This window comes from Gopherus flavomarginatus, chromosome 9 (assembly GCF_025201925.1).
Source record: "Gopherus flavomarginatus isolate rGopFla2 chromosome 9, rGopFla2.mat.asm, whole genome shotgun sequence".
Taxonomy (NCBI): domain Eukaryota; kingdom Metazoa; phylum Chordata; order Testudines; family Testudinidae; genus Gopherus; species Gopherus flavomarginatus.
This window is the reverse complement of record NC_066625.1, coordinates 54,254,753-54,282,634: the sequence shown is the minus strand read 5'-3', so window position 1 is coordinate 54,282,634 and position 27,882 is coordinate 54,254,753. Positions and strand designations below refer to the sequence as shown.

Sequence of the window (27,882 nt, the reverse complement as noted above, 5' to 3'; positions counted from 1 at the left end):
ATCAGCACAGGTGACCATGCAGTCCCAGAATTCCAAAAGAGCTCCAGCATGGACTGAATGGGAGGTACTGGCTCTGATCGCTGTTTGGTGAGACAAATCTGTGATATCAAAACTCTGTTCCAAAAGACGAAATGCCAAAATATTAGAAAAAAATCTCCAAGGGCATGATGGACAGAGGCTACAACAGGGAGCCGCAGCAGTGCCACATGAAAATTAAGGAGCTCAGGCAAGCCTACCAAAAAGCCAAGAGGCAAACGGCTTCTCTGGGTCAAAGCCCCAGACATACCACTTCTATGATGAGCTGCATGAAATTCTAGGGGGGGGGCCCTACCACTACCCCACCCCTGTCCGTGTACACCTGCAAGAGGGAAGTCTCATGCAACAGGGATGAGGATTTTGGGGACAATGAAGATGAGGAGGTGGAAGAGGATGAGGACAGCACACAGCATGCAAGCGGAGAAACCATTGTCCCCAACAGCCAAGAACTGTTTATCACCCTGGAGCCAATACCCTCCCAACCCTCCCAAGGTGGGCTCATGGACAACAAAGCCAGAGAAGGCACCTCTGGTGAGTGTACCTTTGTAAATATAATGCATGGTTTAAAAGCAAGCATGTTTAATGATTAATTTGCTCTGAAGACTTGGGATGCATTCGCGGCCAGTACAGCCCTTCCTTTTAAATGGCCAACCCAACGGGTGCTTGGTATGGGAAAGGAAGGTGCTGCTGTTTGAAACCATTCCCACATGTTATGAAGGTAGAGGAAGCTGAAAGACTGTGACTTACCATGGCTGTCTGCAAGCTGAATTCTGTTGCCCAGCCCTGCATGTGTGATCTCTCACACCAGACTGGCAGGCCCTCAACATAAGAGGCAAAATGTGACCTTGTACCAAAAGCACATGTGCTATATAATGTTAACAGCTTAATTCATCGTGAAAGAATCTACCCATTGTTCTCTAAAATGTGTCGTTTTAAATACTACTCCCCCTTTTTTTCCTCCTGCAGCTGCAAATGTTTCAATGCTACCCCTATCATCTCTGTCCCAAACACGAGCACAGACAAGAAGGCGAAAAAACCACACTCATGATGAATTGTTCTCTGAGCTCATGCAGTCCTCCCGCACTGAAAGAGTTCAGCAGAATGCGTGGAGGCAAACAATGTCAAAATCCAGGAAAGCAGCAAATGAACACGAGGACAGGAGGGACGAATGAGATAAGAGGTGGCAGAAGCAAGAAGAGAGGTGGTGGGAGCAAGATGAGAGATGGTGGCAGCATGATGAGCAGAGGCAGGATGCAATGCTGAGGCCACTGGGAGATCAAACTGATATGCTCCGGCATCTGGTGGAGCTGTAGGAAAGGTACCAGGAGCACAGACTGCTGCTGCTGCCCCTGTGTAACTGCCCGCCCTCCTCCCCAAGTTCCATAGCCTCCTGACCCAGATGCCCAAGAACGTGGGTGGGGGGGGGGCCCTCTGGGCACCCAACCACTCCAACCCATAGGACTGCCCAAGCAACAGAAGGCTGGCATTCAATAAGTTTTGAAGTACAATGTGGCCTTGTCCTTCCCTCCTCTCCTCATCCACCACCCCACCCAGTGCTTCCCTCCTCCCCAACCCCTCTCGGGCTACCTTGGCAGTTATTCCCCTATTTGTGTGATGAATTAATAAAGAAAGCATGATTTTGAAACAATAATAACTTTATTGCCTCTGCAAATGGTGATCAAAGTAGGGAGGGCGGTTGGCTTAGAAGGAAGTATAACAATGGGTTATAGAGTGAAACAATGGGGCAGGTTTTCAAACAGGACTGTCACACTGTAGCCTGGCCAGTCATGAAACTGGTTTTCAAAGCTTCTCTGATGCGCAGTACGCTCTGCTGTGCTCTTCTAATCACCTTGGTATCTGACTGCACGTAATCAGCGGCCAGGCAATTTGCCTCAACCTCCACCCCGACATAAACGTCTCCCCCTTACTCTCACAGAGATTGCGAAGCACACAGCAAGCGGCAATAACAATTGGAATATTGGTTTCACTGAGCTCTAACCGAGTCAGTAAACTGTGCCAGCAGGCTTTTAATGTCCAAATGCACATTCTACCACCATTCTGCACTTGCTCAGCCTATAGTTGAACAGCTCCCTACTACTGTCCAGGCTGCCTGTGTACGGCTTCATGAGCCATGTCATTAAGGGGTAGGCTGGGTCCTCAAGGATAACTATAGGCATTTCAACAACCCCAACAGTTATTTTCTGGTCTGGGAAGTAAGTCCCTTCCTGTAGCTGTTCAAACAGACCAGAGTTCCTGAAGATGCAAGTGTCATGTACCTTTCCCGGCCATCCCATGCTGATATCGGTGAAACATCCCTTGTGATCCACCAGTGATGGCAGCACCATTGAAAAGTATCCCTTGGCTGCCAAAGTCGTCCGGTCCCAAGATAGGGATATGCATTCCATCTATTGCTCCACCACAGTTAGGGAATCCCATTACAGCAAAGCTATCCACTATGACGTGCACATTTCCCAGAGTTACTACCCTTGATAGCAGCAGCTCAGTGATCGCATTGGCTATTTGGATCACAGCAGCCCCCACAGTAGATTTACCCACTCCAAACTAATTCCCGACTGACCGGTAGCTGTCTGGCGTTGCAAGCTTCCACGGGGCTATCGCCACTCGCTTGTGAACTGTGAGGCCTGCTCTCACCTTGGTATTATTGCGCTTCAGGGCAGGGAAAAACAAGTCACAAAGTTCCATGAAAGTGCCCTTACACATGCAAAAGTTTCGCAGCCACTGGGAATCATCCAAGACCTGCAACCCAATGCAGTCCCACCAGTCTGTGCTTGTTTCCCAGGCCCAGAATCAGCATTCCACAGCATGAACCTGCCCCATTACCACCTTGATGTCCAAACTGCCAGGGTGAGAGAAGTCTGTGTCCATGTCCTCATCACTGCGCTGTCATCGCCTCCTTGCCTGCTTTTGCAGGTTCTGGTTCTGCACATACTCAGGATAATGTGTGACGTCTTTAGAATGCTCACAACAGCAGTAGTGAGCTGAGTGGGCTCCATGCTTGCCATGGTATGGCGTCTGCAGGAGAGCAGAGTTGCAGCTGAAGCAGTGGATGATGATGCGTGCCACAGAATAGATGTTTATACCGAACGACGAGAGGACCTGTGAGGTGGATTCATGGCACCAGGAGAGTAGAGTTGCAGCAGAAGCAGTGGATGACTGAGCTCATTTACTCTATTAAGCTCAGTTATTATTTACTCAATTGAGACTGGGCTCATTTACAACAGCAGGAGAGCAGAGTTGCAGCAGAAGCGGTGGATGACGATGATTTGCAGACCTACTGCACCGTCTGCTGCTAGCAGCACTCTGGACACAACAGCAGTGGTGACAGTTAGCTGAGCTGAGCGGGTTCCATGCCTGCCATGGTATGGTGTCTGCACAGAAAAAAAGGCACAAAACAATTGTCTGTCGTTGCTTTCATGGAGGGAGGGGCAACTGACGACATGTACCCAAAACTACTCGCGACAATGTTTTTGCCCCATCAGGCATTGGGAGAGTAAACCATTATTCCAATGGGTGGCAGAGACTGCGAGAACTGTGGGATAATTACCCACAGTGCACCACTCCGTGAGTCAATGCTTGCCATGGTATTGAGGAAGCACTCCGCCGACCTACTGCACTTAGCGGGGATATACACGATCGACTATATGAAATCGCTTTCTAAAGATTGACTTCTATAAATTCGACCTAATTTCCTAGTGTAGACATACCCTTAGTGTACAGTGCTCACTTTATATTTATTTTTTATTACAAATATTTACACTGTAAAAAAACAAAATAGTATTTTTCAATTCACCTAATACAAATACTGTAGTGCAATCTGTTTTTCATGAAAGTTGAATTTACAAATGTAGAATTATGTACAAAAATTACTGCATTCAAAACCAAAACAATGTAAAACTGTAAAGTCTACAAGTCCACTCAGTCCTACTTCTTGTTCAACCAATAGCTCAGACAAATAAGTTTTTTTAAATTTGCAGGAGATAATGCTGCCCGCTTCTTGTTTACAATGTCACCTGAAGGTAAGAACAGGTGTTTGCATGGCATTGTTGTAGCCAGTGTCACAAGATATTTACGTGCCAGATGCGCTAAAGATTATATGTCCCTTCATGATTCAACCATCATTCCAGAGGATATGCATCCATGCTGATGATGGGTTCTGATAGATAACGATCCAAAGCAGTGCGGACTGATGCATGTTCATTTTCATTATCTGAGTCAGATGCCCCCAGCAAAAGGTTGATTTTCTTTTTTGCTGATTTGGGTCCCATAGTTTCCACATCAGAGTATTGTTCTTTTAAGACTTCTGAAAGCATGCTCCACACCTCATCCTTCTCAGATTTTGGAAGGCACTTTAGATTCTTAAACCTTGGGTTGAGTACTGTGGCTATCTTTAGAAATCTGATATTGGAACTTTCTTTGTGTTTTGTGAAATTTATAGTGAAAGTGTTTTTAAATCAAACAACATATGCTGGGTCATCATCATGAGACTACCATAACACAAAATATATGGCAGAATGTGGGTAAAACCCTGGAGCAGGAGACATACAATTCTCCTCCAAAGACTTCAGTCACAAAATTAATTAACACATTTTTTTAACAAGCATCATCAACATGGAAGCACGTCTTCTGGAATGGTGGCCGAAGCATAAAGAGGCACATGAATGTTTAGCATATCTGGCACATAAATGCCTTGCAATGCTGGCTACAAAACTGCCATAAGAATGCCTGTTCTCACTTTCAGGTGGCATTGTAAATAAGAAGTGGGCGGCATTATCTCCCATAACTGTAAACAAACTTATTTTACATTGTTTTGTTATGGAGTGCAGTTATGTAACAAAAAAAAAAATCTACATTTGTAAGTTTCACTTTCATGATAAAGAGATTGCACTACAGTACTAGGTGAATTGAAAAATACTATTTCTTTTGTCTGTCATTTTTACAGTGCAAATATTTTTAATCAAAAGTAATATGAAGTGAGCACTGTACACTTTGTATACTGTGTTGTAATGGAAATCAATATATTTGAAAATGTAGAAAAACATCCAAAAATATTTAATAAATTTTAATTGGTATTCTATCATTGAACAATGTGATTAAAACTGCAATTAATTTTTTTGAGTTAATCATGCGATTAATCGACAGCCCTAATAAATAAATAAAAAGGGACCGTGCTGAAAATTTCCTGTGCTTTACAGATCACTGTTAAGAACAATTGCACGGCATGTACACAGACACCCTCACAAGCAGGATGAGGTCTGCAGAAATAGACACTGGACCTCATTCTCAGTTACATTTAGGCCCCTTTATTCCACTTGTTGGCAGTGTAACGATGGCTTAAATGTGCATAAATAGCCCCCTGAAAATATCCCTAATGCAGGGGGCCTCCCCACTGGGTGTACAGCTGGCGTAAGGGCTCTACATGAGCTCTATTCCTAACCTAGTCCCAAGCATAGACTGCATCAGGAGCCTGGCCAACGTACACTGCATTATGGATATTCTCTGCTTCTCTAGGCCTATAGGGGGTCCTGGGAAACAAAGTGTAAATTAGAGCTACTTCTGGGCTGCTCTAATTAACACCAGAGGCAAGGTAGGGCCTTATACAGCCCCAGAATAACACTACCTGTACCTCAACCTGTCTCTGCCGCAAGGACAGGGAAGGAGTAACTGAGAATTGAGCCCATTTGAGAACAGGGAAAGGCCAAGCTTTAATAAGCCACCACCACCAAGCAGATCATTTCCCTTTTAAAGTGCTATTACAAGTCCACTTCAAAAGGAGCAGAAGATAATTTGTGCAAAGCAAATTAGCAGCTGTCAAGGTTCCTTCCCCACTCTGAACTTTAGGGTACAAATGTGGGGACCTGCATGGACACTTCTAAGCTTAATTACTAGCTTAGATTTGGTAACTCTGCCACCACCCAGAACTTTCAGTGTCTGGAGCACTTCCTGTCCCCCCAAAACTCTCCCCTCCCTGGGTGGCCTTGAGGGACTTCACCAATTCCTTGGTGAACACAGATCCAAACCCCTTGGATCTTAAAACAAGGAGAAATTAACCATCACCCCTTCTTTCCCCCACCAATCCCTGGTGAGTCCAGATCCAATCCTCTTGGATCTTCAAACAAGGAAAAATCAATCAGGTTCTTAAAAAAAAGGTTTTAATTAAAGAAGAAAGGTAAAAATCATCTCTGTAAAATCAAGATGGAAAATACTTTACAGGGTAATCAAATCCGTATAGCCCAGAGGAACCCCCTCTAGCCTTAAGTTCAAAGTTATAGCAAACAGAGGTAAAATTCTCTCAGCAAAAAAGGACATTTAAAAGTTGAGAAAACAAAAATAAAACTAATCCGCCTTGCCTAGCTGTTACTTACAATTTTGAAACATGAGAGACTGGTTTAGAAAGAGATGGAGAGCCTGGATGGACGTCTGGTCCCTCTTAGTCCCAAGAGTGAACAACACCCAAAACAAAGAGCACAAACAAAGACTTCCCTCCACCAAGATTTGAAAGTATCTTGTCCTCTTATTGGTCCTCTGGTCAGGTGTCAGCCAGGTTTACTGAGCTTCTTAACCTTTACAGTTAAAAGAGGCATTAACCCTTAACTATCTCTTTATGACAGCAGCCAAAAAAAAAAAAAATTCAGTGAGTGCAGAAACAAGCAAACAACCAACATCAACAGGTTGGCTTGGCACAAATTTTCTCAAAATACCAAAAAACAAAAGATCTCAAACTTTCCTCTTCGGAGCGGCATTCTCTGTAAAATGTCTGGTGAGTGCTGTGGTCTGACTCACAAGCAGAGCCTGGCACCTTCCCTTTTATACAGCACCAGGTGAAGAACACCAATCACGTCCACTCCAGACTCAGGTGAAATGAGGAGTTAACCCTGTAATGCATTAGGAGCAAAACCCAGCCCCTTGGTGAGAAAGGATTTTGCCAGACAGGCTGCGTGACAATGGGAAGGAGGGTTTTCCCACACATCATCAGAGACAGGTGAAGGGTCCAATTGGGAAAGTTTCTAGAATCTGTCAGCAAAAAGGACCAGTGGGAAAATGAAATAACCAACAACAGGCATGCACTTTGGAATGTCTGGTGGTTCCAGTTATTTATGTGTGAGCAGAACGATCTGACCCAAACTAGCCTCAGCAGCTTTGAATATCCCAACTCTCCTGCCCAGGCTGCTCAATTCAGCTTCTTTAAAAAGCAAGTGCTATTTTCCGTCCCTCCTAGCACTGCCTCCCCTACACCAACACTCACTCATGCCCGTCACCCCAATCGGGGTATGGGCCGCCAACCACAGATCTCCAGAGTCCTCTATACTGGGCCATTCGCTCTAGCTGGTTCCAGGTATAGCCCATTTTTTTGCTATCAGCCTGAAGGTCGCGTCGCCAGGTGTTTCTTGGACGGCCTCTTTTCCGCTTGCCTTGGGGGTTCCACCGCAGTGCCTGTCTGGTGATGCCTCCAAATTGTCATGCCTGGAATAGCAGTGAGTTTCACCTCCGAGTACCTTAACAAAAAACCCAAATGATAAACCACCAGAGCATGCCCAGATACATCCCAGTGCTCGATGTTCAGTGCTCGACATTGCACTCTATACAACAGAGTCAAACCACCACCTACAACTGCATTTGAAATAATTCTGGCTCTGGAAGATGCTATTGTACGTATACTGACGGGGAGGAGAATTCTAGAGCCCAGGGGCTTGGCGGAGAAGAATCTTCCCTTCCTACCCCAGCCAACCCTCTCAAGGTTTTAGACTGGCCAGGTTAGTAGTGCCTGCCAATCTCACCAAAGTTTAATTAATGAACAAGTCCAGACCTGGTGCTGGAATTCCCTCCCTCATTTCCAGAAGTGGGCCATACCCCCCCATGCCTTTTGCAGGCTTGACAGTCAGAGGGAGTAAGATACACCGACATCAATGACACAGCCCAGAGCAGGAAAGAATTTGTAGCTAAGGCCGCAGGAAAGGGTCAGAACCAAGAAAACCTGCCCAGACAGTGAAGTGAAAGAAACACAAATAGCCCTCCCACTGTTTCACATCACTGCTTTTAGTAATCACAGCTGTTTTCACTTCTCCCTAGAGCCTACTATTGTTCCTCTGAGGTTCAGTTTTGGTTCCTCTTACCTTCCCCTCTTCTCTATTTCAAGGCCAGCCTAGTCTTCAAACCACCTCAGCTTTTACTTCCAGCTTCTAACCACAGAAATCCCACCAGTTTCTATGCACTGCACTGATCAATCTCTAAGCCCCTCCAAAATCTGCAGAGGGATAGAAAGTCCCATAGAAATCACCCCCAGCTGCCAGGTTTTGGCACTGGCTGTCTTGCCCGCAACAACTGGAGATATAGACAAAGATGGGAAGGACCAAGATTCACCGATGCCCCAACTCTCTCGCCCTGAGATGTATGTAATACACCAACTTGAGTCTTATCAATGAGTATGGAGGAGGGATAGCTCAGTGGTTTGAGCATTGGCCTGCTAAACCCAGGGTTGTGAGTTCAATCCTTGAGGGGGCCATTTGGGGATTGGCCCTGCTTTGAGCAGGGGGTTGGACTAGATGATCTCTTGAGGTCCCTTCCAACCCTAATAATCTATGATTCTATGAGCTCGGCTCAGTGTTCCATAGGATGGTGAAACCCCCTCCAGCTTGCTGTCATTGTGATCTAGGATGGGAAAAGGAAAAAGCCGTCCTGACCCTAAAGAAAAAACAGAGAAATAAGCTGGAGGAGGAGGAGGATGGAAAGTCATAAGCAAAAATGGCCAGGGGATATCCCCTTAGCTACCTTGACATTCTAGGGCAGAAGCTTCCTGGCCCAGAGCAGGACAAAGTGAGGGCACAGGAAAGAAAAGATTCCTTTAGGATTTCTAGGCCCACAATAACAAATCCAGACCAGATTCATTCCTGGTGTTAACTCCACTGATGAGCCCTGAGTTTAGTCCTACAAATAATTTTCTGAACTTCAGATACAGAACACGGGAACCTACATATCCAGTGAACGCAGGAGTCAGCTGGCACTTCAGGCCTGGGAAGTCATTTGACAAACTGACATCCTTTATTACATTACTTATCTTTTACCAATCTCAATATTGTCTCAAACCAGACATAAACGATGCCAGGATGCCACAAAAGCTCCATATAAAGGCATCTTGAGCCTTCACCTTCTTTCTTGGAGTCACTTCTTCAGCTCCTGACCCAGTTTTTCCACATGTTGGATGAATCAGAGAGATTTTTAAAAGTAACTCAACCCACTGCTGAGATGATAATGCTTTGATGGGCTCCAAACCGATGAGCATGGGTTTCCCACATAGATTCATCAGCTCTTCACAGGGAGAGGAGGAAGTGACCAGAATAAGTAAACACACAGATACATGTGAAACTACTTCAAGGAATTTAACCAGCAGGGTCAGCATCCTTCTGGTTTGACATGCAGTTTTCCCTTGGCTAGTGTCAGCTCGTCTGGCTATCAACTGCCCAAACAGCATTGGAAAGTCTGACCATGTGATTCAGCTCTGACCCATGCTGTGCCTAACAAAATCAGCAGAACAAGGCAACTATTTTGTTCTGCTTTCGTTTATTTTAGTATCAATAAACGAAAATGATTAAGAAGAATAAATATTGAGTTCCACTGAAGTAACCTTCAGGGTTCATTGACCACAGGGGAAAGACTGGACCTTTTGCTTAGGGTCAGTGACTACCTAGAGGGACTATAAATCTTGATACTCATCAAAATATAAAGTCAATGGACCAGATCCTGGAGCCTGAACCTTCTGTACACAGTGCTGTTCAGGAGAGAGTAGTAAACCACCCCAATCCTTAAATTGCCAGTCTGATCCAAAGGCACATCTTGGAGTACCCTTGGGGCTGCTCTACATTGTGCTGCGGCCCAAAGCCAATAGGGACAACTCTAGCAGCCAGGGTTCAGTTGGATGCAATGGTACCCCAGCCATGCTACCTATGTCAGAGGCAGGGAGGGGCGAGAAGTCAGAGCCACGATACCAGCAGTAAGCCAAACAGGGACTTCTCCACACTGATGGAATACTCAGGCAGCCAGACCAATCAGCTTCCTGGTACCTTGAGCTGGTGAACTGGTGCAAAGTGGCGGCAGTGGAGGACAGGAGCTGATCTAATACATTTTGCTACCTATGTCCCAGTGTCAATATTTTCAACAGAAACCTTTAAATCTTGAGCCCATGATTTTGTGTACATGCAAAAAGCTCAGGTCTGCATAGGCAAATTATGTTTTGCTATGCAAATCTGGCAGACTGACAACTACCTACTAGTGTGTGCGAAAATACAAGGTGCTGGCTTGCACAGCTTTGATCCCTCCAATTCAGAAAGCCATTTGAAGCTGCCAGGAAAATATGGCTCTGAACTTCCTTTATCAGAACTCTCTGGATGATAAAGCTCTTGAGCATTAAAAAAAATAAAAATAAAAATAAAAAATTACACTGTCATTTTAAAGAGTAGAGAAGGCTGAGATTCAGAAAAAAAGCTTTGATGAGGCTATTAGGGAGCAGGAATTTGCATATGACATCCAATTGTCTTATCAGTGGCGAATAATCATTTTCATTCAGCTGTGAAACAATCACAATTCATTCACAGATGAGAAGTAGTGTGGCTGTGCACTGGACTGGGATTCAGGAGACCTGGGTTCTTTCCTACCTCTACCAGTGGCCATTAGGCATGTCTGTTCATCCTTCTGTGCCTCAGTAACCCTATCTGTAAATTAGGGGTAAAATGCTTTGAGATCTATAGATGAGACATGCTAGGTATTATTATTTAAATTTTGCAATCTTATAGATTAACAAAGCACCAGCCCTCAGTACTGTTAACCCTTATGAAAATAAACAATTGTAATGACCTGACTTGACATAAGACTGTCATCAGCCAGTCATAAGACACAATTTTCTTCTTAGTGTCATCATGATACAGCAATTACTTCATGTTCATTCAGCACCTTTCACACACAAAAATTGGACTCCAACATGTTTCTACATTCACATACCCGAGGCTCTCTTTGCTCATTACTGAAATAGAAACCTCCTCCAGGGTGGGATGCAGCTTGTGATTTACCAGCTCCAGGGACACTGCACATCATTTGTGATGATCCAGTTAAAACAACAGGGGAAATTTAGGACAATTTTGGAGGTAGCATTTTGTCAGAAAACCAAAGAAAAGTTGTCAGAAAACTTCTATGGAAAGTGTCATGGGATTGTTAGTGCCATCAGAGGCAGTATTGACTAGCAGTTACAACACCAGACTGGGAATGAGGAATTCCTGAGTTCTGTTCCTGATGTGGCCACCTCTGGGTAGCTTTGAGCAAGATTTTCAGAGGCGCTGAGCATACACAATGACAATCGAGTCATGGGAACATAGGGATTGCCAGACTGGATCAGACCCATGGCTCATGAAAGTCCTGTATTGTGTATCACAATGCTGGCCAGCGCTAGAAGCTTCAGGTACACAAATCTCACAACAGCAAATGTGGGAGAATCTTCCCCCCAAAAGGGCTCATCCTAATCCCTAACTCCTTTCCAATACTCTTATTTTATCCTTAATTATTACAACTCTGGATATTTTTGTTGTCCATACAAATGTCTAATCCATCTTTGAAGTTTACCAAGTTCTTGGCCTAAACAACATCCTGTGGCAATGAGTTCCACAGTCTAACACTGTGTTATGTGAAAAGGAATTCCCTTTGATCAGTTTTTCACTTCTCCCCTTTCAATTTTATTGAAGGCAGTGCCTGCTGCGGGTGCTTAGCAGTTGTGATCAGGGCTTTCTGTCTCAGTTTCCCACCTGTACAATGGGAGAAGTAATATTTCCCTATTCCATGACATAGGTGGGGTGCTTTAGGAATTAATGAATTTGTGTTAGAATAAGCACTAATTACTCCTTCTAATGAAAGATTCTGTATGACTATGAGAGGATATTATTTGCCATCAATGCCACCTAAATGATGCACCTTCTTGTTGCTTTCTCCCAGTAATTTTCCTCTTCTAGCTGATGTTCACCTGCGGAACAAGAGCCAAGAACTGTTCAGTTATGTACAGGTGTTTAGTAAGCCAGTAAAATTGAATAGCAACCTCCAGGCAGGGGTAAAGTTCTCCATCAGTACAGTGAGCATGCTAATATTTTGGATTCAAGTTTTCGGAGGAGCTTCAACCTGGTTTCCCAGAACTTCAACCATTTGTGCAGCTTTGCACATGCTATCACATGTATTTTTAAATATTATCACCTGTGCACACAGGTGACAGTGCTAAAAAATGAGTGTCAAAGTGGTCACACACACACACACACACACACACACACACACACACACACACACAAAGTGGAGGGCATGTTTGGATATTCATGGGTAAAAGCCACAATTACGTGTGATGTGTGGGTGGGCTGGGAATTTCCTTAGTTCAGCTTCCCTTAATTAAGTGTCCCCTGCAAACCCCACTGGGATATCTCAGACAAAGACCTCTTCTAAACAAACAAATAAAATATCAGTCTAAAACCTATTCCACCAGTGAACCTCAACCCTATTCTGAAAGGGCCACCTCTAGGAGTGAAAGGGGAACCTCTAGGAGGATGGAGCTCAGAGTGTGTGGCTCAATTCATCTTTATTATTATTATCACTATTGATTTGTATTGTAGTAGAGCCTAGAAGCCACGGTCATGGATGAGGACCCCATTGTGCTAAGGGCTGTACAAACACAGAATAAAAAGATGCTCCATGCCCCCTAAAGCTTACAATCTAAGTAGATATTTGGCTTCTCTGCTGAGATTTCCAATTAAGGGACCAATTTTTTTATTAAATGAAGCAGAGGAAACAGGATGAGATCCACCAAGCTCACTTCACACAGACCACTCAATAAGATCCAGATGGTAGCAGTTTACAGACACTACTGACCTGGACCAAATTCAAAGAGACTAAAGGCAAAAGGCTCCATATTGCCTGAGCCACCCAATTCCTGGTTTTTTAGCCTTTAGATATATTTAATTCATAACCTTAGTAGGGAAAGGAGAATAAAATAGTACAAAGCCCAGAAACTGCTCCTCAGCACCTCTGGGCAAACAGGCCAATGTGCTGTTGAAGGCCTGTGCAATATGCAAAGCCCAAAAGCCCAGATGGTGACCCAGCAACTCTATCTGCTTGGTCTACCCTTTGATCCCTGGAAGACACATGCCAAGCCCTCTCACATTTTACAAAGGCTTAGAATAAACAGTAACAAATTTGCAAGGCCAGTTTGCAAATGATTTGCATGTGGTATTGACATTTGCAAACACAGTCTTCATCTGCCTCTGAGCTTTGGACCATGTCTTCCCACAGAGCCTATAAAATCCTCACCTTCATAGCTCCACAAAAGATCAATCTCTTAGCAGCAACAGGCTGGAGAGGCTAAAATGCCATCAGGAAGGGAACGGCAACATTCCCTCTCTCTTTTTAGGTGGGGAGGGGGCGGAGATGTCTTCAGGTTTCTCAGGGCTTGGCTACACTGGAGAGTTGCAGCGCTGGTGGTGGGTTTACAGCGCTGCAACTTACTCACCGTCCACACTTGCAAGGCACATACAGCGCTGCATCTCCCTGGCCGCAGTGCTGGCTGTACTCCTGCTCTGCCTGGGGTATAATGATTGCAGCGCTGGTGATGCAGCACTGCTCCGCCAGCGTGGCCACCAAAAGCACTGTAATTGGCCTCCAGAGGTATTTGGAGGTATCCCAGAATGCCTGTTCAGCCACTCCCAACAGCGCTGCAAATGCTGCAAATGTGGCCACACTGCAGTGCTGCTAGCTGTCAGTGTGGCCACACTGCAGCGCTTTCCCTACACAGCTGTACAAAGACAGCTGTAACTCCCAGCGCTGTACAGCTGCAAGTGTAGCCATACCCTTACTCTTCTTGTCCGTCATTTCTGATCTGTGTTATTGGGCACCCAGCACCATAAACGTGCATGGTATTTCACCTGTTCAGCAGGGGAAAAGCCCACCTTTGTCCAACCCAAGCCTTGCAAAATTCCACTGCCCATGGACAAGCATGTGCATTCCCATCCGATGACCATTTCACCACCATACTAATTATCAAACCTACACATTAGGCCCTGGTGAATAACCTATTCAAACAATATTCAAATTCTGAGAGTTGCAGAAAACATTTGCTATTCAGCCCTTCAAATAACCCAGAGGAATCTGGAAGCCCTTGGCCCCATCGAGCACTTTCCAGGTCCCTCCTTTGTCCCCACAAGAAGAGTGGAGAAGTGGGTACCTGCTCCCTTCAATTCAGGAAGTGAGAACTTGTTCCTCCATCAAGCAAAGAGAAAGGAGAAGCTCCAACCAGGCATCAGGTTCATGTATTCTATGTATCCAGTGTCTTGCACAATCACAGAATCATAGAACTGGAAGAGACCTCGAGAAGTCATCTAGTCCAGTCCCCTGCACTCAAGGTAGGACTAAGTATTATCTAGACCAGTGTTTCCCAAATTTGGGATGCTGCTTGTGTAGGGAAAGCCCCTGGCAGGCCGGGCCAGTTTGTTTACCTGCTGCATCCGCAGGTTTGGCCGATCGCGGCTCCCACTGGCCGCGGTTCGCAGCTCCAGGGCAATCAGCAGAACCTGCAGACCCGGCAGGTAAACAAACCGGCCTGGTCCGCCAGGGGTTTTCCCTACATAAGCAGCGTCCCAAGTTTGGGAAACACTGATCTAGACCATCCCTGACAGGTGTTTGTCCAACCTGCTCTTAAAAATCCCCAATGATGGAGATTCTACCACCTCACTAGGCAGTTTATTCCAGTGCTTAACCACTCTGACAGTTAGGAAGTTTTTCCTAATGTCCAACTTAAACCACCCTTGCTGCAATTTAAGCCCATTGCTTCTTGTCCTGTCCTCAGAGGTTAAGAATAATAATTTTTCTCCCTCCTCCTTGAAACAACATTTTATATACTTGAAAACTGTTATCATGTGCCCCCTCCCACCCCCATCTTCTCTTCTCCAGACTAAACAAACCCAATGCTTTCAATCTTCCCTCATAGGTCATGTTTTCTAGACCTTTAATCATTTTTGTTGCTTTCCTCCAGATTTTCTCCAATTTGTCCACATCTTTCCTGAAATGTGGTGCCCAGATCTGGACACAATACTCCAGCTGAGACCTACTTAGTGCAGAGTACAGCAGAAGAGTCTTCTTACAACACTCCTGCTAATACATCCCAAAATGATGTTTGCTTTTTTTTGCAACAGCGTTACACTGTTGGCTCATATTTATCCTGTGATACACTATGACTCCCAGATCCCTTTCCCCACTACTCCTTCCTAGGCAGTCATTTCCTATTTTGTATGTGTGCTACTGATTGTTCCTTCCTAAGTGGGGTACTTTGCATTTGTCTTTATTGAATTTCATCCTATTTACTTCAGACCATTTCTCCAGTTTGTCCAGATAATTTTGAATTTTAATCCTATCTTCCAAAGCACTTGCAACCCCTCCCAGCTTGGTATCATCCGCAAACTTTATAAGTGTACTCTCTATGCCATTATCTAAATTATTGATGAAGATATTGAACAGAACCGGACCCAGAACCAATCCCTGTGAGGCCCCACTCATTATGCCCTTCCAGCATGACTGTGAACTACTGATAACTACTCTCTAGGAATGATTTTCCAAACAGATATGCACTCACCTTATAGTAGCTCCATCTAGGTTGTATTTCCCTAGTTTGTTTATGAGAAGGTCATGCGAGACATTATCAAAAGCCTTACTAAAGTCAAGATATATCACATCTACCACTTCCTAACATCCACAAGCTTGTTACCCTGTCAAAGAAAGCTATCAGGTTAGTTTGACATAATTTGTTCTTGACAAATCCATGCTGACTGTTATTTATCAGCTTATTATCTTCTAGATGTTTGCAAATTGATTGCTTAATTATTTGCTCCATTATCTTTCCAGGTACAGAAGTTAAGCTGACTAGTCTGTAATTCCTCGGGTTGTCCTTATTTCCCTTTTTATAAATGGGCATTATATTTGCCCTTTTCCAGTCTTCTGGAATGTCTCCCGCCTTCCATGACTCTTCAAAGATAATTGCTAATGGCTCAGATATCTCTTCAGGCAGCTCCTTGAGTATTCTAGGATGCATTTCATCAGGCCCTGGTGATTTGAAGACATCTAACTTGTCTAAGTAATTTTTGACTTGTTCTTTCCCTTTTTTAGACTCTGATCCTACCTCATTTTCACTGGCATTCACTATTTTAGACATTCAATAGCCACCAACCTTCTTGGTGAAAATGGAAACAAAGTGGCTCCAGTACAGATCTGTAATACAAATAGTAATCATTAACTGTGACGCTGTACCCCGTAATGCTTTATGGGAATATGACATAACTGGAATATGTTTTGTGCTGCCTGTGCCATGTAACATAAGTTATGGTCTACTATATCTATTCATCCTATCTGTACACATTGTGACAAAGTTCCTCCTCTACCTTGGTGGATCCTGAGCTTACTGGCAGATTTGCTCACCTCAGTGATCTTCCCCAAACTCTGGGTCAACTCCTCCTGTGTCTGATCAGGAGTTGGGAGGTTTGGGGGGAACCTGGGCCCACCCTCTACTCCGGGTTCCAGCCCAGGGCCCTGTGGATTGCAGCTGTCTATAGTGCCTCCTGTAACAGCTGCATGACAGTTACAACTCCCTGAGCTACTTCCCCATGACTTCCTCCAAACACCTTTTTTATCCTCACCACAGGACCTTCCTCCTGGTGTCTGATAACGCTGGTACTCCTTAGTTCTCCAGAAGCATACCCTCACTCTCAGCTCCTTGGGCTTCTTGCTCCCAGCTCCTCACACGCACTTCCTCTCCTCTGGCTCCCCCCGCCTGACTGGAGTGAGCTCCTTTTTAAATCCAGGTGCCCTGATTAGCCTGCCTTGATTGGCTGCAGGTGTTCTAATCAGCCTGTCTCCATTAATTGGTTCTAGCAGGTTCCTGATTACTCTAGTGCAGCCCCTGCTCTGGTCACTCAGGGAACAGAAAACTACTCATCCAGTGGCCAGTATACTTGCCCTCTACCAGACTCCTGTACCCCACTGGTTTGGGTCTGTCATAACATATATCATTTTGTACTTGAGGTTAAGAATATTGGCTTTATACTTACTTAAAAATCAAGCAAGCTTTGTGAGGCATTTGGTCAGCTTCTTTTGGAAGGAATTCGCAAGGTTAAGTACCCGATCAGGAAGCGCTTGGGGAACAATGCATCTTGGAATGCTCCAATCCACATAAGTAGTCTTCCTGGAGACATACAAGATACCATGTGGACAACGGCTTCTGCCTGTAAAGACTGTGAGTCATGCATGGACAGGTCACTTGCCTAGGTGACTCCAAAACTCCACATTGGAGTTGGACTTTGAATAGGAGTGAGGAGGGGGTCTCCACCCACAAGAAAAAGTCTATTTAACCCCCTGGAAGACACTTCCATTTTGTCTTCAGCTGGCTAAAGATGGAGCCTCTCCTCCCCAGGATTCTTGGAAGAAACTGGAACAAAGCGGTGTGAGTGATTGCTGGACCCAGGCTAAAAGGAGATTAGCCTGTAACAGGGAGCATTCTGGAACTGGTGAGGATCTTATCTGTATTCAGTTTGATTAGACATAGATTTGCAGATTTTATTTTATTTTGCTTGGTGACTGACTTTGTTGTCTGTTATTTCCACTTCAGGTACACCTATACCAACTGTGGCTTTCACAGGTCAGTGTATGTACAGCTGTGATTGTCTTTAATGTCCCCTGGGGTGGAGTTGCAGGGATAGTGCAGCAGTCTCTGATGTCATGTAGAATGCTGGAGGCCGGGGGGCAGGTAGGAAGATCCCAATATTGAGTTGGCTATCGGCTGCAAAGGGAGGAGAGCGTGGAATTTTTGGACCTGTAGGTCCACCAGAGTCTGCCACATCTCTGCTGCCTGAGAAGACCCATTATGTCCTGGTGCATCTCCCTCTCCTTATCCTTCTTGGACTTCCAGGCCTCTTTCCTCTCCACTTTCTCCTTCTCCAAGTAGTGTGCAAGGGTGAGCCTCCTGGCCCTGGTCTCATTTTCTGATGCAGCACAGAATTGCAGCTTCTCTTGGAACATGCCATCCCGAGTTCTCTTTTTTCTCCTCCTCATCGGGCTCAGGTATTCTGCGATTATGACCTTGAGGGTCCCTGCTCCACAATATCAGCAGCTGCAGATACAGTACACAGAGGTACCATGGTCAGTGTATTCACGACAGAAATAGAAACTGAGGATACTGAATTCACTCCACTTGATCCCCACAAGTTGTAAGCACGACATGCTCACTTCTCCTGGGGATGGATACAGAACTACACCAGTCACAGCACAACGATGGTGAGTATGGCCCTCGGGGATGGGGGAGATAGCTCAGGCACGAGTGTACGTGTACAGGGCAAGGGACTGAATACTGGGACTGTTTTCCACAGGCAGGGGGGACTTTAGCACATACCTCACTCCTGAAAGTAACAAAGGCAGAGAGAACATAGCTGCTGCTGGCACCCGAATGCCACCAAAGCCCATACGCTCCTAGCCTGTGTACTGCAATGGTGCCTACTGAAGTAATTGCTGAATGGTGTGGAAAAGTGTCCAACTGCGGTGGAAGAAATAAGGCAGCCCTCCCCGGAGTACCTCCATGAAAGTTTCACTGAGATCTCTACGGAGGATTCATGGAACATCCCCGAACACATAAATTGCTCTCCCTGGCTCCCCTCTCCCACAACTCTAAAGGGGTGTTGTGATGGGGTCTTCACCCCATACTTGCCCAGAAAGGGTTAATGCAAAGTGAGAAGGGGGCTAATGAACCCAACAAACCACAGCTAAGGGGAATCAGGTGGCTAAGCAATCCCCTGACAGAGTGAGGAAGCCCAGCAGAGGAAGAACCAGATGGCTGGGACTATAAAGACAGGAAATTGGCAGCAGAAGAAGGCTGCTGGAAAAGTCTGCAATCACACCCTGGGAAAAGAGAGGTGTGTTTAGGCTGGAAAACCCAGAGAGGGGGAAGCCAGGAAGGTAGAAGAGATCTGGGAAAAGCAGTAAGGTCTAGAAGGGAATAGACCTTGACTGCTGACTAAAGAGTCTCTGAGCCAGAACCTGCAATAGAGGGCGGGTCCATGTTCCCCTGCCAGCCACTGAGAGTGCGGCACTGCAAGGCAGCAAATGGGAAGACTGCCTAGGATTTGCTGGTGAGACTTTGATATCCCAAAGGGGAACATGTGTATAGTGACCTGGCCAGAGGACTGTGAAATGAAGAGGCGGCGGCAGCTCATGGAGTGAGAGATGGGCTGCAAACCCAGAGAGAGAGGTGGAGAGATGGTGTGCAACCATGGGAAGGGGTGTTGACCTTGTGAGCTATTCCCCAGAGTGACCAGGAGGAGGCGCCATCCTAGTGGTGAGTGGAGCAAGCTCACAGGAATGGAAAGCAGATAGCAACACACTCTCTCTTGGTTGTTTCAGTACCTCTTCTACCACAAGTAAAAGAGAGTAAATCAACAGATGTGTCCTACTACTTTGGTGGTTTCATGCCTGTAATTTCAAAGCAAACTGCATCCTTATCAGACATTCCTTCCCCTGCATCAGGCTCGCCCATGCTTGACTGTCAGGACTGGCTGCACTGCGCTTGAGTCAAAAACAGGTCCTGGCTCACTGTGCAGCTGGATCCCCTATCCCCCATACTCCTCCTCTTCCTCATCCATCTCCTCCTCCTCGCTGTTCACAGTCTGTGACTTGGGCTCCTCTGAAGTATCCGCGGGGGTCTTAGAGGTGGTGGTGGGGTCTTTGCCGAGGATGGCATGCAGCTCTTTGTAAAAGCATCAGGTCTGGAGTTCTGTACCACACTGATTGTTGGGCTCCCTGGCGTTCTGATGCATCTGCTGCAGTTTCTTGGCTTTCATGTGGCACTGGTGCTGGTCTCTCTTGTAGCCCTTTTCCTCAATGCCCCAAGCGATCTGCTCATAGATATCAACATTCCTACGTCTGGATCAGAGCTGCGCCTGCACAGCTTCTTCTCCCCATAGACCCAGGAGATCCACCATCTCCTGTGTATTCCAGGTAGGAGCACATCCGCAATGTGTAGCCAGCATGGTCAGCTGGGCAGTTGCACACAACAATGGAGAGTTGCTAGGTGTGCCTGCCAACCCAGGCAACCAGGAAAAGCAATTTAAAATATTCACAGGGTTGTAAAGGAGATGGTCAGCTTCCTGTCCACCTGGCCAGCAGAGTTCACAATGGGGTGACCAGAGCAGTCACCATGGGGCATTGTGGGACAGCTCCTCGAGGCCAGCAACAGTCGATGTAAGTAATGCTTTGTTTACACTAACACCGTGTTGACCTAACTACATCGACCTTAACTCTATAGTGCTTGGGGAAGTAGTGTTATGAAGTTGACATAGTGGGCCAGTTACATCAGCAGGAGTGAAATTTAAATGCAAATACATCCACAGCTAGGTCAACATAAGCTGCCTTGTGTTGACCTAACCATGCAGTCAAGTATCAGAGAGGTAGCCGTGTTAGTCTGGATCTGTAAAAGCAGCAAAGAATCCTCTGGCACCTTATAGACTAACAAACGTTTTGGAGCATGAGCTTTTGTGGGTGAATACCCACTTCGCCGGATGCATGTGACGAAGTGGGTATTCATCCACGAAAGCTCATGCTCCAAAATGTCTGTTAGTCTATAAGGTGCCACAGGATTCTTTGCTGCTTTAACCATGCAGTGTAGACCAGGCCAAAGATACCCCTCTTTGCAAATAATACTCTCCCAGAACCATACGTTCTGATGCCATTTCTTATGTTCTGATGGAATTTCCTTTAATATCTCTACATTCTTAGTTTACCTGTTTGATGTGTGAAGGTAGGATTGTTTGCAGTTTAGAGGACCAACAGTTCTTCAAGATAGTCTTTCAGTGGGTCCTTCTTCCATACATAATCATTCTTCCCTGTTGATTCCCAAAATGAAACATCTGCCACAACAGCCCTCATCAATCTCTCAGGGAGAGATAGCTCAGTGGTTTGAGCATTGGCCTGCTAAACCCAGAGTTGTGAGTTCCTTCAGTCTTTAGGGGGTCACTTAGGGATCTGGGGCAAAATCAGTACTTGGTCCTGCTAGTGAAGGCAGGGGGCTGGACTTTATGACCTTTTGGGGTCCCTTCCAGTTCTATAAGATAGGTATATATGCTTATATAAGGATTATATATGTTAAGAGGATGGTTTCTATTAATATCTGGAGTTCAATAGACATGTAGATGTGAAGGATTATTAGATATAGCCTAATGCATAGAATTCCCAAATAGGGTTACTTATAGGTTAAGGACCAATATTCGGGGCCTCAGAATTCAAATATATTGTTTGTTAATATCACAAAGATTCTAAAGCATAGTTAATATAAAAATGAATCAAATATACAAAAAAAGGACTAAAAGGTTTAATACTAACAGGCACTAAGAGGCCCAACACTACTGTCTGGTTGCCATAGAGCAGTGGTTCTCAACCAGGGGTATGTGTACCCCGGGGCTACGCAGGATCAAATCATCTAGAGATTTGCCTAGTTTTACAACAGGCTACATAGAAAGCACTAGCGAAGTCAGTACAAACTAAAATTTCATACAGACAATGACTTGTTTATACTGCTCTATATACTATACACAGAAATGTAATATTTATATTCTAAATTGATTGATTTTATAATTATATGGTAAAAATGAGAAAGTAAGCAATTTCAGTAATAGTGCGCTGTGACACTTCTATATTTTTATGTCTGATTTTGTAAGCAAGTAGGGGTACGCAAGACAAAGACTCCTGAAAGGGGTACAGTAGTCTGGGAAGGCGGAGAGACACTGCCATAAGGCAACTCTGCCTCAAGAATTGACTTTCATCAGAAACCAAGGCAGAAAGCAAACTTCTGCTGCTTGCACAGCTCCACACAATAGAACACTGCCACTACATGGAACCCTGCATAACAAAATCTAACAAACACATCATGTCTTCCCAAGACTGAACATTTGCTCTCATGCTAAGAAAAAGAACTTGGAAGACTGTATGTAACAGCACCACCTGGTGACGCCTGCCATAACAATACAGTTAACCTGTGTCACCAACTTATACAACACTTATACACCTAGAATTAGAATGTCTACACTTCAAGCTAGGGTGTGATTTCCAGCTTGAGGAGACACACCCTAGTGTGTTAGTTCTAACTGAGCTAATGTGCTAAAAATAAGAGTGTAGCCATGGCAGCGTGAGCACCAAGAGGGGCTAGCCACCCCAAGTATGTGCCTACAGTCATAGATGGGATTGTACTTGGGGCAGCTAGCTCCCCCTGCTGCTCATGCCACACAGCTACACTCTATTTTTAGCTGAAGTAGCACAGGTATGTCTCTTTGAGCTGAGAATCACCCCCTCTAGCCCAAAGTGTAGACATCCCCTAGTGTCAGAGGAATAGCACCCACAATCAGCTCAGACATCTAAGGATTGTAACAAGAAGAACAGGAGTACTTGTGGCACCTTAGAGATTAACAAATTTATTTGAGCATAAGCTTTCGTGGGCTACAGTAACGTGACCCAATGTGACAGCATTATAAAGGCTCTGCCTATACTGCAACCCTGTTGAGGAACCCAGTTACAGTGCAGTGTAAACCAAATAGGTTACACCATGGTTCCATTAAGATAGAACTTTAACCATGTCCTCAAATCATCCTAAAACGTTAAGCCATCCCTAAATCAGTCATTTTTTATATTTTCAAAGACATGGTTACAACTTGGAGTCCAAACAAGCTGAAGTTATTTTGGATTAACTCATGCAGGGCAGTTCTTAAGAGTTGCATGGACAGAGATAATGCAGGAACAAAGGCTAGGTCAGACCAAGAAAGGACCTGATATCCTGGTGCTGCTTAATTTCTCCATCTCTGTGCTGAGTTTCCCTTTTAAGAATAAAACAACGAAGAGTCCTTGTGGCACCGTAGAGACCAACACATTTATTTGGGCATAAGCTTTTGTCGGCAAGAACCCACTTCATGCATCTGATGAAGTGAAAAATACAGGAGCAGGTATAAATACATGAAAGGATGGCGTTGCTTTACCAAGTGTGAGGTCAGTCTAACGAGAAATCAATTAACAGCAGGATACCAAGGGAGGAAAAATAACTTTTGAAGTGGTAAGAGAGTGACCCCATTACATACAGTTGACAAGAAGGTGTGAGTAATAGTAGGGAGAAATTAGTATTGGGGAAATTAAGTTTAGGTTTTGTAATAACCCAACTACTTCCAGTCTTTATTCAGGCCTAATCTGAAGATATCCAGTTTGCAAATTAATTCCAGTTCTGCAGCTTCACGTTGGAGTCTGTTTTTGAAATTTTTTTGTTGAAGAATTGCCACTTTTAGGTCTGTTATTGAGTGACAGAGAGATTGAACTGTTCTCCTACTGGTTTTTGAATGTTATGATACCTGATGTCAGATTTGTGTCCATTTATTCTTTTGTGTAGAGACTGTCCGGTTTGGCCAATGTACATGGCAGAGGGGCATTGCTAGCACACAATGGCATACATCACATTGATAGATGTGCAGGTGAACGAGCCCCGGATGGTGTGGCTGATGTGGTTAGGTCCTATGATGGTGCCCCTTGAATAGCTATGTGGACAGAGTTGGTACCAGGGTTTGTAGCAGGGTTTGGTTCCTGGGTTGTTGTTGTTGTTGTGTGGTGTGTAGTTGCTGGTGAGTATTTGCTTCAGGTTGGGGGGCTGTCTGTAGGCGAGGACTGGGGGCTGTAGGTGACAGCTAGTGGCCTTCTGTTACTTTCCTTGTTGGGCCTGTCTTGCAGTAGGTGACTTCTTGGTACCCTTCTGGCTCTGTCAATCTGTTTCTTCACTTCACCAGATGGGTATTGCAGTTTTAAGAACACTTGATAGAGATTCTGTAGGTGTTTGGCTCTGGCCACGTCCAGACTACCCGCCGTATCAGCGGATTAAAATCGATTGCTCGGGGATCGATATATCGCGTCTAATCTAGACGCGATATATCGATCCCCGAGTGCGCTTATATCGATTCCAGAACTCCATCAACCCCAATGGAGTTCCGGAATTGACAGGGAGAGCCGCGAACATCGATCCTGCGCAATGTGGACGGGTGAGTAATCCGATCTTAGATATTCGACTTCAGCTACTTTATTCACGTAGCTGAAGTTGCGTATCTAAGATCGATTTCCCCCCCCCTAGTGTGGACCAGCCCTCTGTCTGAGAGATCAGAGCAGATATAACCGTCTGCAGCCCCCAACTAAAACCTCTCCAGTGCATCATCAAGGATCTACAACCTATCCTGAAGGACGATCCCCCATTCTCACAGATCTTGGGAGAGAGGCCAGTCCTTGCCTACAGACAGCCCCTAGTTCCCACCTAAGACATGTTCCCACCTAAGACATAGGTGCGGGGACTAGCTTAGAACAGGGGTGCAGGAGAACCCCCAGACTCCCAGCCTTGCATGACTGGGGATGTGCTGCTGGCCTAAGCTTTGGGGGGTGCGGGAAAAGGACAGGGATAAGGGGGCTGGCTTTCAGCAGCCCTATTAAAAATGTTCTAGCGCCACTGTCAGAAGACGAATCCATCACTTCCGCAGGACCTGCCATCTTGTTCACAGTTAGCAGAGACAGCACCCTGTTCGGGCGCCCACATTTTGATGCAGCAAGTGCCTCACCCTGGCCAGAGCCCTGAGCCACCATGGCAGGCACCGTCAACTGCCAGCAGCAACGGGCAGCCCACCACCAGGCCAGATCCATCTCACTGGCCCAGCCGCCGATACAGAGCAGGCCCCCAAACCAGCAGGGCTGATCTGTCCCAGGCCCTGCACTCCCCGAGGAGTGATACTACATGATCTGCCCAAGGTCATCCAGGAAGATCAGGTCATTGAGAATAGGTCTCCTGAGGCCCAGGCTAGCACTTTATCCACTGGACTGTCCTCTTCTCAAAACCTACAGCAGACAGTATCGTAACCTGCCTATAAGCTCCTCCAGAGAATGTCACCACAACATTTGGCTTAAAATAAGACCCTCAGTTCATCTTTGGAGGATCAAGGCCTCAATCTGCATGTTTATTCAGACCAGGTTTTTCCATCAATGAGCACAACCCTGGCAGGGGCAAGCATCTCTGTTCACCGCCACCACTGACGATGGCTCCCAACTGGGAAATCAAACCCAGGCCTCAGTACAGAATATTAACAAGGAGGAGCATGTCCCCAGGGAGTTCACGTTCCTAATTAAGCTTCCTTATTTCTGGAAATAATTTTTTGTGGGCAGTCATTGCACCTGCACATTTTAATTGGGAGTTAGCTGGTTCAAAGCAGAGATATCGCTGTAATTGGTGCTGACTAGTCTGTACAAAGCTTTTTGGTCTCAAGACCCCAAGGACTTCCCTTATCAAATAATTCTGTAGCTAAGCTGGCTTTTTATCTATAACATAACTGAGGGAAGACCTGTAAATGACCTGAGAGTGAAAGGATGCTGCAGCTGGAAAGTAATACCACGAAGATGACTGAGAGGAACTATAGTTGCAGATCAGAAGTTGAAGTGCAGAATAGAGTACAGAATAGACCAGATTAAGGACAATTTGAGAGGATGCATGTATAAATCTATATAGAATGAGCTCTGAAACCACCACAACGGAACACAGCTGTTAACTTTGTTAGTTTAAACAGCCTATCCTATGTTAAGGAAGTCAGAGCGTATCTGAGACTTTGGCTAGTCATCCAGATCTCTTACCTTGAATCCCTCCTTCCAATCCTAAATACAGTGCAGTTCTGAGCCAAAGTTTTAGTGACTGTCCAATGTACGCGGTCCAGTGCCAAGAGGAAGTGGACTATAAGCTAGTTCAGACTCCCCTACTTTCTGGTGAGCTGAGAAGGCAAACCATACACCAAATCCAGTACAAACATGAACAAACCTGAAAAGCACAAGTTCTTTCAACAGATGCAGGGCTTTAACCTGGATAGAACACAACACTGACCCTTGAGAAGGAAGGAGGATTCAAAGGATCCACTCTGCTCCCAGATCCTTGTATCACTCTGTACCCCCTTGCTGTGGGACCTCTGACAAATGAGTCCCTGTAAGCAACATCTGATGGGGAGAAGTATAACTAGTTTTTTACACACAAATCTGACAATCTCAGCTGAGAGTTTGGCTAGTAGTTAATTTGAGCTGCGGAATTTAAGCAACAAATGAAAATCTGCTTAATCCTGTGTTCCAATTTGACTGTAATTTGATATGATTGAATGTATAGTATGACAGGCTCCTCACCTGTGTCAGAGACTTCTCAGCTGACCATCACTAGGGTCAGTGGAAAACCATGGCAGGGAGAAGGGAATGGGACACATGGGAAACATTTGGGGGCATTTCAAGAACACAATGGCGAATAATTTTCATTGATTTTTTTTTTTGACATTGTGATAGTCACTACCATGCTCACTCACAGTTAACCAAATCTCCTCCTGCTGGTGTTACTGACTCCGCGAAATGGCATCAGCAAGAGGAGTCAAGAAAAATCCTCACAGCATGATGGACTACTTGGGCTTTCCCAGGCCAACAGACAGGGCACACTGCTCTGATCAGTTTCCAATTCCAGCAACTTCTAAAACAAAGAAGAAGGTAAGTGCTACTAAAGGGCGCACAGGGGTGGGACTCAGGAGACCTGAGTTATTGTCTCAGCTCTACCACTGCCCTACTGGGCTACCCTGGGCAAGTCATGTCCCCGCTCTGTGCCTCAGTTTCCCCCACCCTTTGTCTTCTCTACATTCTAAGCCAGTGGGTTGCAAACTTTTTTACTGGCAACCCCTTTCACACAGCAAACCCCTGAGTGCAACCCCACTAATAAATTAAACACACTTTTTAATATATTTAACACCTTTATAAATGCTAGAGGCAAGCGGGGTTTGTGGTGGAGAGAGACAGCCTGCAACCCCCCATGTAATAACCTCACAACCCCCTGAGGGGTCCTGACCCCCAGTTTGAGAACCCTGCTTTAAGCTCTCTGAGGCAGGGTTTGACTCTCACTATGTGTTGGCACAGTGCCTAGCACAATGGGGCCCTGATCTTGGTTGCAGCTTCTGGGAACTACAGGAATTAAAACTATAGCTATGGTGGGAGCTTGAGTCTAGTTTTGTACTCACGTTTTCTACCCACAAGGCCTGGGCACTAGAAAGGTCTCCTGAGTCTTCAGGAATGAGAAGCTGGCTTTGCAACTGCACAGAGCCTCCTTTGGCAGGAGGTGGACTGAAGCTTGTAGTCAAAGTGGTCCAGATAGTCAGTCAAGCAGCATCGTTTCCGTTAGGCTGAGAAACTGGGGATGCAAGTCAGTATATGCTTGGTGTAATCTTGGTTACTTACAAAGAATGTACCCACAGGCCTGTCTCCCTGAACACAGCAGAAATAACCAAACGTAGGCAGTTTCCCTGCTTGGAAATCCCCAAGTAAGCCTCTCCAGCAAGGTCTGTGCCCAAGAAGCTATGTCCCTCTGCTTCCTTGCACGGTCACACTTTACCTGGCTTTCTTCAACACACACAGTTTACAACTGATATCTTAGACCATGTCTACCATGCAGGTCAATATCAGTATGACTACATCACTCAGGGGTGTGAAAAATCCATCCCCCCGAGTGACTTAGTTATTACCCGCCCCACCCCAACAGACAGTGCTATAGCCACTGCCTCTTGGGAGCAGGGCCAGCTCAGGCTTTTTAACCACCTCAAGCAGCGAAGGGGAAAAGAAAAGAAAAGAAAAGAAAAAAAAAGCCGTCATCAGTGGCACTTCGGAGGCAGCTCTACCGCGCCGTTTCATTCCTCAGCTGCAACTCGGCGGTGGGTC

General features: G+C 45.5%; 1 protein-coding gene and 1 long non-coding RNA gene across 10 annotated transcripts in view; both read right to left on the bottom strand.

Moving 5' to 3' along the window:
- Positions 1–1,682: 1,682 nt before the first annotated feature.
- Positions 1,683–27,882, bottom strand: part of PPCDC (phosphopantothenoylcysteine decarboxylase) — a 96,267-nt gene continuing 70,067 nt past the window's right edge. For all 8 annotated transcript variants that reach the window (XM_050968799.1, XM_050968796.1, XM_050968805.1 and 5 more), the window contains one exon: positions 1,683–3,425. In XM_050968799.1, the coding sequence (XP_050824756.1) occupies positions 3,250–3,425 (176 nt within the window). In that variant the 3' untranslated portion in view covers positions 1,683–3,249. The remainder of the gene's footprint in view (positions 3,426–27,882) is intronic.
- On the bottom strand, positions 6,865–27,475 carry LOC127058613 (uncharacterized). Of its 2 annotated transcripts, none has more exons than XR_007776405.1 (3): positions 27,189–27,475; positions 26,493–26,650; positions 6,865–7,550 (listed from the first exon to the last, which is right to left on the bottom strand). It is a non-coding gene; the product is annotated as an uncharacterized LOC127058613 (long non-coding RNA). The 2 variants fall into 2 exon arrangements; XR_007776406.1 differs by lacking the exon at positions 6,865–7,550 and adding an exon at positions 17,909–18,220.